Source organism: Phocoena sinus, chromosome 10, assembly GCF_008692025.1.
Source record: "Phocoena sinus isolate mPhoSin1 chromosome 10, mPhoSin1.pri, whole genome shotgun sequence".
NCBI classification, from domain to species: domain Eukaryota; kingdom Metazoa; phylum Chordata; class Mammalia; order Artiodactyla; family Phocoenidae; genus Phocoena; species Phocoena sinus.
This window is the reverse complement of record NC_045772.1, coordinates 88,388,706-88,403,187: the sequence shown is the minus strand read 5'-3', so window position 1 is coordinate 88,403,187 and position 14,482 is coordinate 88,388,706. Positions and strand designations below refer to the sequence as shown.

Genomic DNA, 14,482 nt, shown 5'->3' with positions numbered 1-14,482 from the left:
CTCTTCCAGCCACATGGGTATAAAATATTTTTTAAAAAGAAGAAATTTGCCACCACTAGACCTGCCTTATGAGAAATGCTGAAAGGAGTTCTTCAAGCTGAAATGAAAAGATACTAATTGGTAACACATATATATGAAAATGTATAAACCCTGGTAAAGTATATAGTCAAAGTTAGATTACTCTAATACTATAATATGGTAGAGTGTTAACCACTTAATTCTAGTATAAAGGTTAAAGGACAAGAGTACTAAAAATAAGTATAGCTACAATAACCTGTTAATGAACAAACAACATAAAAAGAGGTAAATTGTGACTTTAATAACATAAAATGGGGGGAATAAAGGGGTAGAGTTTTTGTATATGATTGAAGTAAAGCTATCAGCATAAATAGATTATTATATCTGTAAGATGTTTTTTGTTAAGCCTCCTGGTAACCACAAAGAAAAAACCTACAGTAGATTCACAAAGGATAAAGATAAAGGAATCAAAGCATACCACTACAGAAAATCATCAGTTTACAAAAGAAGACTGCAATAGAGGAAGAGAGGAACAAGGGAACAAAAGAACAGCAAGAAAACAGTAAGATGACATGGGTAAGTCCTTACCTATCAGTAATTACTCTTCATGCAAATTGATTGAAGTATCCAATCAAAACACATAGAATGGCTGGTTGGTAAAAAAGAAAAACAAACCATGATCCAACTATATGCCACCTATAAGACACTTTCAGCTTTAAGGACACACATAAGCTCAAAGTAAAGTGATGAAAGAAGATATTCCATGTAATTGGAAACCAAAAGAGAGTGAGTTAGTTTTAACAGACAAAATAGACTTTAAGCCAAAAAATGGTAACAAGAGACAAATTCATTATATAATGATAAAGGGATCAAAAGGTATAAGAAACATAAATATATACACACCCAACATCGGGGCATCAAAATATATTAAGCAAATACTGACATCTGAAGGGAGAAATAGACAATAATTTAATAATAGTATGGACTTCAATACCCCACTTACAACAATGCATAATCCAGAAAGAAAATCAATATGAAAATCTTGGGTTTAAACCATACTTTAGGTCAAATATACCTAACAGACATATATATACAGAATATTCCACCCAACAGTAGCAGAATACACATTCTTTTCAAGCAAACACAGAACATAATCCAGATAGAACATATTATATTTCACACACACACACACAAAAACTCAGCAAATTTAAGAAGATAGAATTCATACCAACAATCTCTTCCAGCCACATGGGTATAAAATATTTTTTAAAAAGAAGATCTCAAATGAACAACCTAACTCTACATCTCAACAAACTAAAAAAAGAAGAACTAAACCCAAAGTTAGCACAAAGGAAGAAATAACAAAGCTCAAAGCAGAGATAAATAAAGAGGAGAAAATAATAGAAACGATCAATGAAACTAAGAGCTGTTTTTTTGAAAAGATAAATAAAACTGACAAACTTGCCTAGACTAAAAAAAAGAGAGAGACTCAAAATCAGAAATGAAAGAAGAGAAATATTAAAGTGATACCAAAGAAATGCATAATCAGAAATTATACACCAACAAATTGAACAATGTAGAGGAAATGAATAAATTTCTAGAAATATACAACCTACCAAGACTGAATCATGAAGAAACAGAATATCTTAACAGACCACTAACAAGTAAGGAGATCGCATAAGTAGTTAAAAACCTCTCAACAAAAAAAAAACCAGGACTAGAAAGTTTCACAGGTGAATTTTACCAAACATTAGCACCAATTACTATCAATCCTTCTCAAACTCTTACAAAAAATGGAAGAGGTGAGAACACTTCTGAACTCATTTCATGAGGCCAGCATTACCTTGATACCAAAACTAGACAAGAACACTACAAGAAAAGAAAATTACAAGTCAGTATCCCTCATGAACATAAATGCAGCAATCCTCAACAAAATATTAGTAAACTGAATTCAGCAATACGTTAAAAAAGTCATACACCTGAATCAACTGGGATTTATTCCAGAAGTGAACGAAGGGTTCAACATCCAGAAAACCATCAGTGTGATAGATCACATTAACAAAATGAAGGCTAAAGGTCATATGAGCACCCCAAAAGATGCAGAAAAGACATTTGACAAAACTCAACATCCATTCATGATAAAACTCTCAACAGGGAGGATATAGAGGGAGTGTACCTCAACATAATAAAGGACATGTATGACAAGCTCACAGCTAACATCATACTCAATGGTAAAAAATTGAAAGCTTTTCCTCAAAGATCAGGAACAAGACAAGGATACCCACTCTCACCACTTTTATTCAGTTAGGCAAGAAGAGATATTAAAGGCGTCCAAATTGGAAAGGAAGGTGTAAAACTGTCCCTATTTATAGGTAACATGATATTACGTATAGAAAACCTTGAAGACTTCACAAAAAACTATTAGAATTAATAAATGAATTCAGTAAAATTGCAACATACAAAATCAATATGTTTCCCTCGATATCCAAAAATAGAGCATTCCTACAAAATCTTTAGTAAGCCAAAATGGCAAAAATGAAGAAGCAATTATCTTAGGCCACATCTTGCTAACAAATTCACAGAATAAATCGAGATAAAGCACACATGCTAATAGACACAGGTCAAAGCTATGGCGACTTGATGCTGAGATGCTGAGTGTAGCTCTTGGGAAAAGAGCTTAGCAGTGCCACTCTCACTGCTCAGTGTTCATGCTACCTCTATAACAGCTTGCTGCCCCCCAAAAAACACTGAACACTGTTTTTGCTTTTCACCTTTACTTGTAAAAGTGAAAATCCTCTTCGGATTTTGTTCAATTAGCAAAAACAGGTGTTAATGTAAGTCTTTCTTAAAAGCAAAGTGGCCTAAAGCAAACTTCCAAAAAAGCAGAGAATACCTATATATAAAAATCACTTGTGTTTCTATACACTAATAGTGAACAATCAGAAAGAGAAATTAAGAAAACAATTCCACTTATAACTGCATTTAGAAGAATTAAATACCTAGGAATAAATTTAACCAAGGAGGTGAAAGACCTGTACACAGAAAGCCATAAGACACCAACATAAATTGAACAAACAAAAGTAAATGGAAAGATATTCCCTACTCATGGATTGGAAGAATTAACATTGTTTAAATGTCCATACTACCCAAAGCAATCTGCAGATTCAATCAATATTGAATCAGTCCGTATCAATATTCCAATGGCATTTCCAGAGAAACAGAACATACAATCCTGAAATTTGTATGGAACCACAAAAGAGGACAAATAGCCAAAGCAATCTTGAGAAAGAACAAATTTATGGCAAATGAGCCAAAACTATACAATGGGGAAAACCAGTCTCTAAATGGTGCTGGGGACAGTCACATGCTAAAAAAAGGAACTGGACCACTATCTTACACCATACACAAATATTAAGTCAAAATGGATTAAGGACTTGGATATAAGACTTGAAACCATAAAACTCCTAGAAGAAACATAGGAAAAAGGATCCCTGACATTGAGCTTAGTGATGATTTTTGGATTTGACACCAAAAATAAAGGCAACAAAAGCAAAAATAAACAACTGGGACTATATCAATCTACAAAGCTTTTGCACAACAAAGAAAACCATCAACAAAATGAAAAGGCAGCTTACTGAATGGGAGAAAGTATTAACAATTCATATACCTAGTAAAGGACTAATATCCAAAATATACGAAGACGTCATACAACTCAGCAAAGAAGCCAAACAAGCCAATTAAAAATGGAACAGATGATCTGAAAAGACATTTTTCCAAAGAAAACATCCAGATGGCCAACAAGTACATGAAAAGGTGTTCCACATCACTAATCATCAGGAAAATGCTAATCAAAACCACAGTGAGATATCACTTCACATGTAGAATGGCTATTATCAAAAAGACAAGAAATAGCAAGGGTGGCAAGGATGTGGAGAAAAGGGAACACTTGTACACTATTGGTGGAAATGTAAATTGGTGTTGCCATTATGGAAAATAGTATGGAGGTTCCTCAAGAAATTAAAAATAGAGCTACCATATGATCCAGCAATTCTACTTCTGAGTATTTATTCAAAGAAAAGGAAAATACTAATTCAAAATGGTACGTGTACCTCCATGTTTATTGCATTATTTACTATAGCCAAGGTGTGGAAGCAACCTAAGTGTCCATCAAAAGATGAATGAATAAAGAAGATGTTGTTTAGACCCACAATGGAATATTATTCATCCATAAAAAGAAGAAAATCTTGTCATTAGTGACATCATGGGTGTATGGACCTTAAGGGCATTATGCTTACTGAAATAAGTCAGGCAGAGAAAGATAAATACCACTAGATTTCACTTGTGTGTGGAATCTAGACAAAATGAAACCAAGCTCATAGATACAGAGGAAAGATTGGTGACGGCCAGAGGTCGGGGGAGGGGTGAATTGGTAAAGGTGGTCAAAAAGTATAATCTATCAGTTATAAAATACATAAGTCACGAGGATATAGTGTACAGCAGGCTGACTATAGTTAACAATACTGTGTTGTGTATTTGAAAGTTGGTGAGAGTAGATCTTAAAAGTACTCGCCATAAGAAAAACAATTTGGAACTCTGTGTGGTGATGGATGTAAACTAGACATCATAGTCAAATCATTATGTTGTACACCTGAAAGTAATATAATGTCATATTATGTTATTTTAATGTTCTATTAATTATATTAAAGTTAATTATAAACTTCATTTTAAAAGTACTAATGTACTTTTAAGGACTGAAATATAAAATATCTAATATTTAAAATCTTGCTTGAGGGACTCAGGAAAAGAATGGAGATGATGGGAGGAAGGGTTGGTGAACTGGAAGATAGATCAAGGGAAATGATCCAGTTTAAAGAACATGGAGAAAAAAGATTGGAAAAAAAGAATAGAATTTTAGGGGTCTGTGAGAAAATACCCAAAGATCTAACAGTAGGTCACATTTTTTTTTCTGGACTCCCAGGACAGAAGAAAGAGATTGGGGCAGAAAAATATTTGAAGAAATAATGGCCAAAAACTTCCAAAGTTTAGTGAAGGACATAAATTTATAAATTTAAGTACCTTAGTGAGTACCAAAAGGAAAAACTCAAAGAAAAGCATGCATTTATATATTGTTCTCAAACTGCTAAAAACCAAGGACAAAGAAAAACTAGTGAAACAGCTAGAGAAAAACACTTGGCATATAGGAGAACAATGAAACAATGTAGGCAAGAAAAAATTGAAGCGAGAGACAGTGGAACATCATTAAAGTGTTGAAAGAAAAGAATTGTCAACTTAGAATTCTATAGCCAGGGAATATACCCTTCAGCAACAAAAGAAAAATACATATTCCAATGAAGGAAAGCAACAAGAATTTCATACCCTGGATTTGCAGAGTGAGTTTCCCAAAAGAAGAACCTGACATTCAGTCTATTGTTATCATCTTTGTTAGATATAGTTCATCCTTCCAGCCCCTCATAACTCAGTCCTGATGATCTGTTCCAGCATATTGGCCATAACACTCAGATTATTAACACCTCTACATCATATATCTATATCTTTATTTAAATCATGATAAAACTGTTTAGTTGGACAGGATCAAGACAAATATCTGAGGTATATGGGTAAAAAACTCGTATTTTGGGCTTCCCTGGTGGCGCAGTGGTTGAGAGTCCGCCTGCCGATGCAGGGGACGTGGGTTTGTGCCCCGGTCCGGGAAGATCCCACATGCCGCGGAGCGGCTGGGCCCGTGAGCCATGGCCGCTGAGCCTGCGCGTCCGGAGCCTGTGCTCCGCAACGGGAGAGGCCACGACAGTGAGAGGCCCGCGTACCGCAAAAAAAAAAAAAAAAAAAAAAAAACTCGTATTTTACTTCTAAATTACTAGTTTCTGCTTTTTGTAATCCATCTTTTTCCCATACTATTAAATTTAATATCATAAAGCTAATCTTCCATTATTTCATCTGTTCTTCACAATTCCTCAGCCATCTCTAACAAAGCATATTCTGTCTCTTTATCTGTACAGTTTTCTCAGCACTTGTGGATAGAGACTAGGGGTTAGGAAATTTGCAATCATTTAGGGTGGTTCAGTGCAATTGTAAAAAAAAAAAAAAGAAAAAAGAAAAAAAAATTAATTACCAGTTAACTTACAAACAGTTCTTCAGTATTTGCTATTGAGTAGATTGTGAAAAATAAATGAGGTTTAATGCCTTACTTGTTACATGTTATTAAGAAATGGAAAAACTTTTCAAACAAAACACTTCAGTGATAAATTCTGGAGCCATAATTAGAATTCTGGACTTTTAGAAACAATTCAGTCCGTATGTATTGAGTCAGAAAAGGAATTCTATCTACTAGACTGTGACTTCTGTCTGGTTGTTAACTACATCAAGTTGAGGATTAAAATTAAAAAAAAAAAAAAATATATATATACACATACATACATATATATATATAAAACACCAGATGATGATGCCAAAGAGCTTATTTCTTTGAAAGCAGAAACTATTTTTACCACTTTTCTGTGTCCTCTCCCAGACCATCCAAAGTGCTAGACACATGGCAGTTTGATTTTTGAGTTGATTTTTTTAAGAATTATTGGAAATCACCTATTGATGATAAAAGTTCTATTAAAGGCTTAAATTGGTGTGAAATGAAGCAGAAGACCATCCTAATTGAATTCATGAATATCTTAAATCGTCTCATTCTATATGAATTAACACACAGAAAGATTGGAAAGACCATTCCACCATTTCTTTAACTGAAGCATACAGCAAACCACATATCAGAAGCACTTTTATTGTACTTTTGTACTTTTGTTGTACATTGTCATTTTATAAAAAGACCCTCTTCATGATGGCTAGCCTCAGTTTCAGAACTGAAATTTGGCAGGCACATAGATGAGGAAAATGCTTTTTTATTATGTTGTTTTGTTTCTGGCATAGACCTCAGGTTTTGATACTCCCATCATTTTTTAATCATTGTCAGTTGAGTTCTTCCAAAGCCTATATTATCTTATGATTGGAAACATTTAAGTTAAAAAAAACTTGATGGAAAATTCTCATAAATTATTCATCAAAAAGATAATAACCTATTAAATACAATTAAACTTTGAATTAATCTACAGACATTTCCAAAGTGTCTGATATTTTTAAACCATGTACCTTCATCACGTTCCTGATAAAATTTGATCTAGAAGTGCTCTTAATTTGAATCTGACAGTTTCCTTTGCATTCTTTGTAGAGTCTGTATAGGGTAGTGGTTAAGAGCATAGGCTTTATAGAAAAACCTCTTAAATAAAATAAAGACAATACTGGCTCAAGGATTATTTTAAGAGAGTGCTTTAAATAAGTTAAATATTCAGTAGGTGGTAGCTATTATTACTATGTATGAAAAATAAATATATTTCTCATATACTCATGTGAAAATACCAAAGAGTTGCTGGCATAGCCTACAATGTGAGATGGTTTTATTTACTTTACAAACAACTGCTTACTTTTTTTCCCTCAATTTTGATAAATTAACCATATTTTCAAGATACTTTCATTCATCATAAAAAAAGTAACATTGAAAACCATTTGAAATGCTGTGTGCAATGGGAGGCAAGAAATGAAGGCAGAAAATTGGTATATTTAATTATTAACAATATTATTTAGAAGTCAACATTGTGAATAAAGATTTACTAATACACATAATGTTTATACCCTAAAATAATAACCTAGCTAAGAATCCCCTATATTTCATTCTTCAGTTAAGAAAGAAGTCTCTTCCACCAGTGAATGCTAAGAATATCCTAAGGCTTTTCAACTAGAGGGACCTCTCTTTAAACAAACAAACAAACGAAAAAAATTTTGATTTCTCAGATGTCATTAAAGTCCTTTTGCTATCTGATAAATTTAAGAAATACAAAATAATTTTTAAAACTACTATAAAAGTAGTGTTTTTAAATTATAAAATTGTATTAACAAAAGCACCTATTGATATGTGAAAAAAATAGTATAGTAGTAAACGTGTATGAGACATATTTATTTCCTCTTCAGGGAGTGCTTGGTGCTAATGTGGGTCCAGCTCCCTGCCTCCACACAGAGGTCCCCATAAGGCACTCATCCAATTAAATTGAGTGTACCTCTTTCTGTTTCTTCCATGTACTCCACAAAGCAGGACATGGAGGGGAAAACTTATAGGAGGTTGAGAGAGGGCATAGGAATGTAGCACAAAAATATGACTTTAGTTCACACTTCACCATATATTAAGCCCCCAAGAAATTGTCAGGTCATCATTAGCTCCTAGAAGGAGATTTAAATAACCCACTGTGCTTATTGTTAAGGAGATTTTTAATGAGTTAGTGGGAGAAGTCTGGAGAGGTGGAGAGGACTATCACAGAAGAGTAAACACGGTCTCAGGAAGAGGACAGCAATTACAGATCAAGTCTCCAGGTGGAAGAAATGGTGACCAAGGATTCGTTCTGAGAAGAAGTACAAGTAATTATGTTACAAATTCAGTCTAGCTCCAGTTGGAGAAAAAAGGAGTAAGAAAATGTAGTAAGCATCTAATTGTGTAACATGATCTGAGAGGTGAGATAAAGTCAAAGTTTTCGAAGTGGAGCATTAAGATATTGGATGTAACAAACAGAACTTAACACATATATTCCTGATGCAATGATGTGCTTGAGAAGATCAGCTCTAGCAGAAAGATGCCTTCAAACAGCTTAGAGTTCAGGGTAAACACCTAGGACAGACCTTGGAAATAGACCCCAAGATACATCTTTTTTACCCGGCAGTGGGCTTTTTATTGTTTGGTTACAATAAGAAACATTGCAATAGGTAAGAGAAATTACTTAAATCTTAGGAAGTTAGGAAGACTTCTGGTTTTTATATTGCATTATAAATAATGATTCAGCAAATACTTATGAAGTACTTTCAAAGAACTAGGCACTATGAATATATAGCTCATTTAATTAGTAATTTGATAACTGTTTATTGAGTATTCACTATATGCCAAGTACTGTGTTAGGGACAGGACTCCTATAAAAGAAAAGAATGCTGTAAGGAAGACATAGCTATGAAAAGAAAGAAACGAATAAGGTAAAGGAAAGCCCAATCTCAAGTGAGGATTTAAAAATTTTAATTGGAGATTCAGAAACATACTGAAAGCTTAGGAAGAAAGAAATGAGGGTGGGGTTAATGTAGTAGGGTACAGTAACCAATGGAGCAAAACCCAAAGCAAACATGGGGGGAGGGGAAGTATGGAACAAGACATGGATTTTCCTTTTAAATATTTTCTTATCTCATAAGGAAGCTGACACATATATGAAACCATTTTTAAACATAGAAAATGGTAAGCATTTTAACAGGAAATCTAGAATATATAAAATTCTGAGTTAGTCTGAGCAAAAAAAGTCAAATTTGGATGACTTCACATCATCTGAGCACAGTAAAAATATTAGCCAGAATTCTAAAAAAAGTGGTAGTGCTGCCTGACTTCAATCCACCGTGAATAAAAACATCCTCTAGGTGACGCAAGGAAACTTCTCATTGTTTGAGCCTCAGACTCAAGATGGAGCCTCAGACTAAGAACTCTGTAACCCCAAGCCTTATGACTCTTCAAGTCAAAGTGTTAAATCTTTGTGAAGATCTAAAACACAACCAGAGTAAAATTTCTGGGGTAAGATGGACAAGTAGGAGCTATTTAATCATTTTAAAATAAAATTTAATTCACATAAACATAAGGGCAAACAGTAAAATGAGAAGTGTTGATGAAAAGACACCTAGTGATCTCTTTAATAAATTAGATGAGATCTTTAAGGAGCAGGATACAGTGCCAGTAAGAAGAGGAAAAAGAAAAAGTGTTGATAAGACAGCTGCTACAGGGGGAGAAAGGATTCTCTTAAAAAGAAATCCATGTCTGCACTTAACAGCCGTGGAGGAAAGACTAAGTGTGCTGCTCAGATCGAATGCATCCCTGACTTAAATTGTTCTATTATTCTGAAAACAACAGGATATTCAAGGATCTTGTCAGACACTAATTGGAAACAGAAGCCCAAACCTTTAATTGCTAAATGCTTGGTGAAGGCTGGTATACAAAATACTTTTTCCCTTCTGTGATTGGGAGTTTATTCCTCGGTGGACTGCTTGAGTGTTTTGAGAAGGAAAGTGACAGGATCAAAGCAGCTTTACAGGAAGGTTAAATGCAACAGTGATATACAGGATGAATGAAGGAATGAAGTGGGAAGACTGGAGCATAAAAAAGTAATTAAAATCCAATTATAAGTTAGGAAATAAAGATCTGTGGTGACAGATGAACTAGGGCAAAAAGGGAGGATATTGATCTTGGTACATACTTGGATTTGAAAATCAATGACAAGGGAGACACTGGAGAAATGAAATTGTATCATTTAATGCAATTTTAACAAGTTGAAAAAATCTGTTTTGGAGTGGTGAGGAAAGATAGAAGATAGATTTTGGTTAGAGTATAAGGTACCTGTAACACTCTGCAGGTCACTAGGCTGAGATCCTAAGGATGAATTACAGATTCTTATTTGGGAGTCATCAGTGGCTCTCAGCTGGGGTCAGTTTTGCTCCCCAGGGGACATGTAGCAATGGCTGGGGACATTTCTGGTGTCACAGCTGGGAGGATGGCGCTATTGCAGTCTGGTAGGTGGAGGTCAGTAATGCTGTTAAACATCTTCAATGCACAGGACAGCCTACAGCAAGGAATCATTTGGCCCCAATGCCACTAGTACCAAGATTGAGAAACCCTGCTCATAAATGTCACAGTACATTAGGCATATCTTGTCCAGTCAATGCATTGTAGTGTATTCTTGTTCAATTTATAGAAAATAAAAATAGAAACAAGCATTTATTGAATCTTACTCTATTTCAGGCACTATACTCACATGACATGGTTTATTTAATTTTTTGAATGCTTTGAGACAGATATCACCTTTATCCTCATTTAACAGGTTAGGAAACTGATCCACAGAAAAGTTATCTACCAAAAGCCACATGGCTGGGAAATTTGGAGGCCCAGATTGCAACCAAAAAGTCCTTTTCCAGAACCATGATTCTAACCACTAAGATGAAACATACAATGATTATAGGTATGGTATCCTCAAGCCCAGTGCCCAGTGGTAGAAAAGAGAGACAGTTACACAGAGCAAAAACATTTTTCTCCCTTCATTTTTCTCACACACATACACACACACAAATCAACTCTCAAATATTAATAGCAATGTTTTTTTCTGTATCACAGAAAATTCCATTGTGCCATTGATACATTTCAGAGCTCCTCCTGGGGGAGGGTTTCACGTGGGACAGGGATACCTTGAGCACCATCTGAAGCAGCAGGTTTGACAATCTTAGCGTTTTGACATGTGAGTGTGTCCAGATGTATTTTATCTAATTTGCGAATAATAATAAAGAGCCAGACTTTCCTAATGACATAATTTTCACCATGTAAATTAGAACGGAATAAAAGTCCTATAATAATATATGTCACGTTTTCTTACTTTCCAATATGCTTTTCTGAATGCCAAAGAAAGATATAAAATTAAAGCTAATGACATTGGGGGTGTCACTGGATGTTTACATGTGAATGGCGCTGTGATTCAGAATATAAAAGTATTTGTTGGAAATTACTGATTTAATAGTTAGAATGTATTCACCAAGAGAACCATTTAATTCCTCAATTGTGACTTTCAAATCATCCACTTAAATATAAATTACACAAGCATTTCTCATTTTATCAAACTAGATATGCATAGTTTTTTAGTACAATTTGTTCTCCATTTGGTCACAAAGCTAGAACCCATTTCTCTGAAGTACAGTGGTTTCCAAATTTTTAAAACAGTGTACTCATTCTTCAAATTTATTAAGAAATAAAAATATCCATAAGAAAAAAGTGGAAAAGGAAGAGAGACATTCTGAAACCAGGATAGGGGAGCAGGGGTGTTAGGATAGAGAGTGGGGGTCCAGAGATCTACTCATTTGGCATCACTGATCTACCCATCAGGCAGAAACTTAGGCAACCTTGGGAGCCCCACAGAACACAACTGTAAAAGGATTATCCAATATATTTTAGGATAATTTAGATAATAAAAATATTATAACTCTTAAAGTCTTATATTAAACTTGTAGGTCTAATTGATATTTTTCTGTTTGAAAATGTGATATTATATAATATGCATTTACATGTCATTAAATGCTACATCTCATGTGCTAAACTTGAATTATTTATTTTCAAGTGGTGTACAGTCTCCTGAGGCACTCAGTTTCTGTCTCTGCCTGTGGGTTATATTCATCTCTTGACCATTTCTGTCAAAAACGCAAATTTAGCTAGTGGGAACATGCTATAAAGCACAGGAAGCTTAGCTCGGTGCTATGTGACGACCTAGATGGGTGGGAGGGAGGTCCAAGAGGGAGGGGATATATATATACATAGAGCTGATTCACTTCATTGTACAGCAGAAACTAACACAACATTGTAAAGCAATTATACTCCAATTAAAAAAATGCAAATTTAGTTTTTACTATAAAAAGCTAGAGCCAATCACATTTAATGGACTTTTAAATGTAGTTCTCTGACACAATACTTAATTTAAGATGGACAGTTTTACTCTTTTAAACTGTATTTTGGGATTATTTTTGAGCAATGATGTATTTCTTTTGATTGTTCTCTTATTTTCTGATAAACAGTGACTGTAATAAATCTTGATCCTGCCTTTGGTCTAGATAGTTAGTAGCTGTGTACTTGTTTTCTATAATAGTGATGCACATTAATATTTATAACCATTTTCCTTTGCAGCATCTCCCAGATGGCTCCACGCCCAGTGCACATGTTGAATTTTATCTTTTATCATACCCCAGTGCCGTTCGGAGGAGGAAAACAAAATCTGTTCCAAAATGTACCGACCCCACTTACAATGAAATTGTAAGTATGAGTCAACTCTTGTCCAGTCGTTTTGTATTTTTCTTACCATTTTTCAGTTTAACCAAATATGGAAAATTTACAGTAATTGGCAGCATTATTCCATAAAGGGAAGTCATTTCCCAAAATAGCCACTGTCTGCCGATCACAGTTCTTGATGCTATAGGAACTGGAAAATACAGATACTGCTTTCAAAGTGCTTATGAACCAAGTTTCAAATTTGTGGCTAGCCTCCAGCGAGAGCCCAAGACTTTACAGCATTTGTTTCACCTACTAACATTATCCCTGACTCTACCTTATTTTCTCTAACAAGTTTTTCTTTACCTGGTTTTCCTTACCTAATAACTTTATCATAGTCTAACCTGTGTATAGCAATAAACTTTATAAAATCTCTTTTGAAAAATATAAAGAAGTACAAAGTGCAAATTATATTGAAGTTAATTTATATTATATATAGCTCTCTAATTCATTTGTAGTATATGATTTGAACATCTGATCCCCTAATTCTAAGGCAAACCCTACATTTATTCTCTTGATTCCATCCTTTCCCATCTCCTCTGTACCTTGCTCGCTTAATTATTTGCTCACCTTTTCTTAAGGCTGTCTCATCCACTGGATCCTCAACTCAGAAATCTTAAAAAAAACAAAACAAAACAAACTCTTCAAGTTAGCCTTTCTAAAAGCATCCAGATTTTCTTTCCCTCGCTATCACCTCCAAACTTTTGCAAAATTAATACATTTCCTGCTCTCAGTTCATCACTTCCTTCTCACCCTTTAATCCTCTGCAATGTGGATTCTGACCTTGACTGATGCTGTTTTATTTAAATGGCATCAAAAGACTCCTAATTGCTCAATCCAATGAGCCATCAGGCTCTCCTCTCCGGAACAGTTAGACGGCAGCACTGTTAACTGCTTCCTCTTTCTTTACACCTCCGTTTTGCTTCTTAAGTTCTACCTTTTCTCTTTTTTTAATCAACATAATTAATTTTTATTGGAGTATAGTTGCTTTACTATGTTGTGTTAGTTTCAGCAAAGTGAATCAGCTATAGGTATTACATATATCCCCTCTTTTTTGGATTTCCTTCCCATTTAGGTCACCACAGAGCATTGAGTAGAGTTCCCTGTGTTATACAGTAGGTTCTCATTAGTTATCTATGTAAGGTCGGATCTTAAACGGCACCGCGAAACAAAGGAAAGCTTCAAGTGAGCTTTATTAGGGAGCGCTCCTGGGCGAGGTTCACTGGTCCGAGAGAAAGGGGCCAGAAAAGTCGCGTCCAGTACTGGATGAGGGGAACTTTTATTGGGGTAAAAGCAGAAGGCGGCTTGCAAGGGGAGGGGGTGGTTTGCTATACAGGGTAATTCCTTATTTGGTGAGGATACAGCAGGGCCAGGTGTTGGTTGGTCTGTTGTGGGGCGTAAGCCCATTTTCCCTTCCCGTCAGCCCCATTGTTTTCTGGGCAGGAAGTTAGAGTCTCTTGTTGATTCCCAGAACAGGTGAGGTCGTTATGTCCCAATGCCTCTCCTACCTCGTACTGGTCGATGTTTTCT

General features: G+C 34.9%; 1 protein-coding gene across 2 annotated transcripts in view; it reads left to right on the top strand.

Moving 5' to 3' along the window:
- PIK3C2G (phosphatidylinositol-4-phosphate 3-kinase catalytic subunit type 2 gamma) overlaps positions 1–14,482 on the top strand; it is a 353,016-nt gene that overhangs the window by 328,453 nt on the left and 10,081 nt on the right. For both annotated transcript variants that reach the window (XM_032647260.1, XM_032647259.1), the window contains one exon: positions 12,812–12,937. In XM_032647260.1, the coding sequence (XP_032503151.1) occupies positions 12,812–12,937 (126 nt within the window). The remainder of the gene's footprint in view (positions 1–12,811; positions 12,938–14,482) is intronic.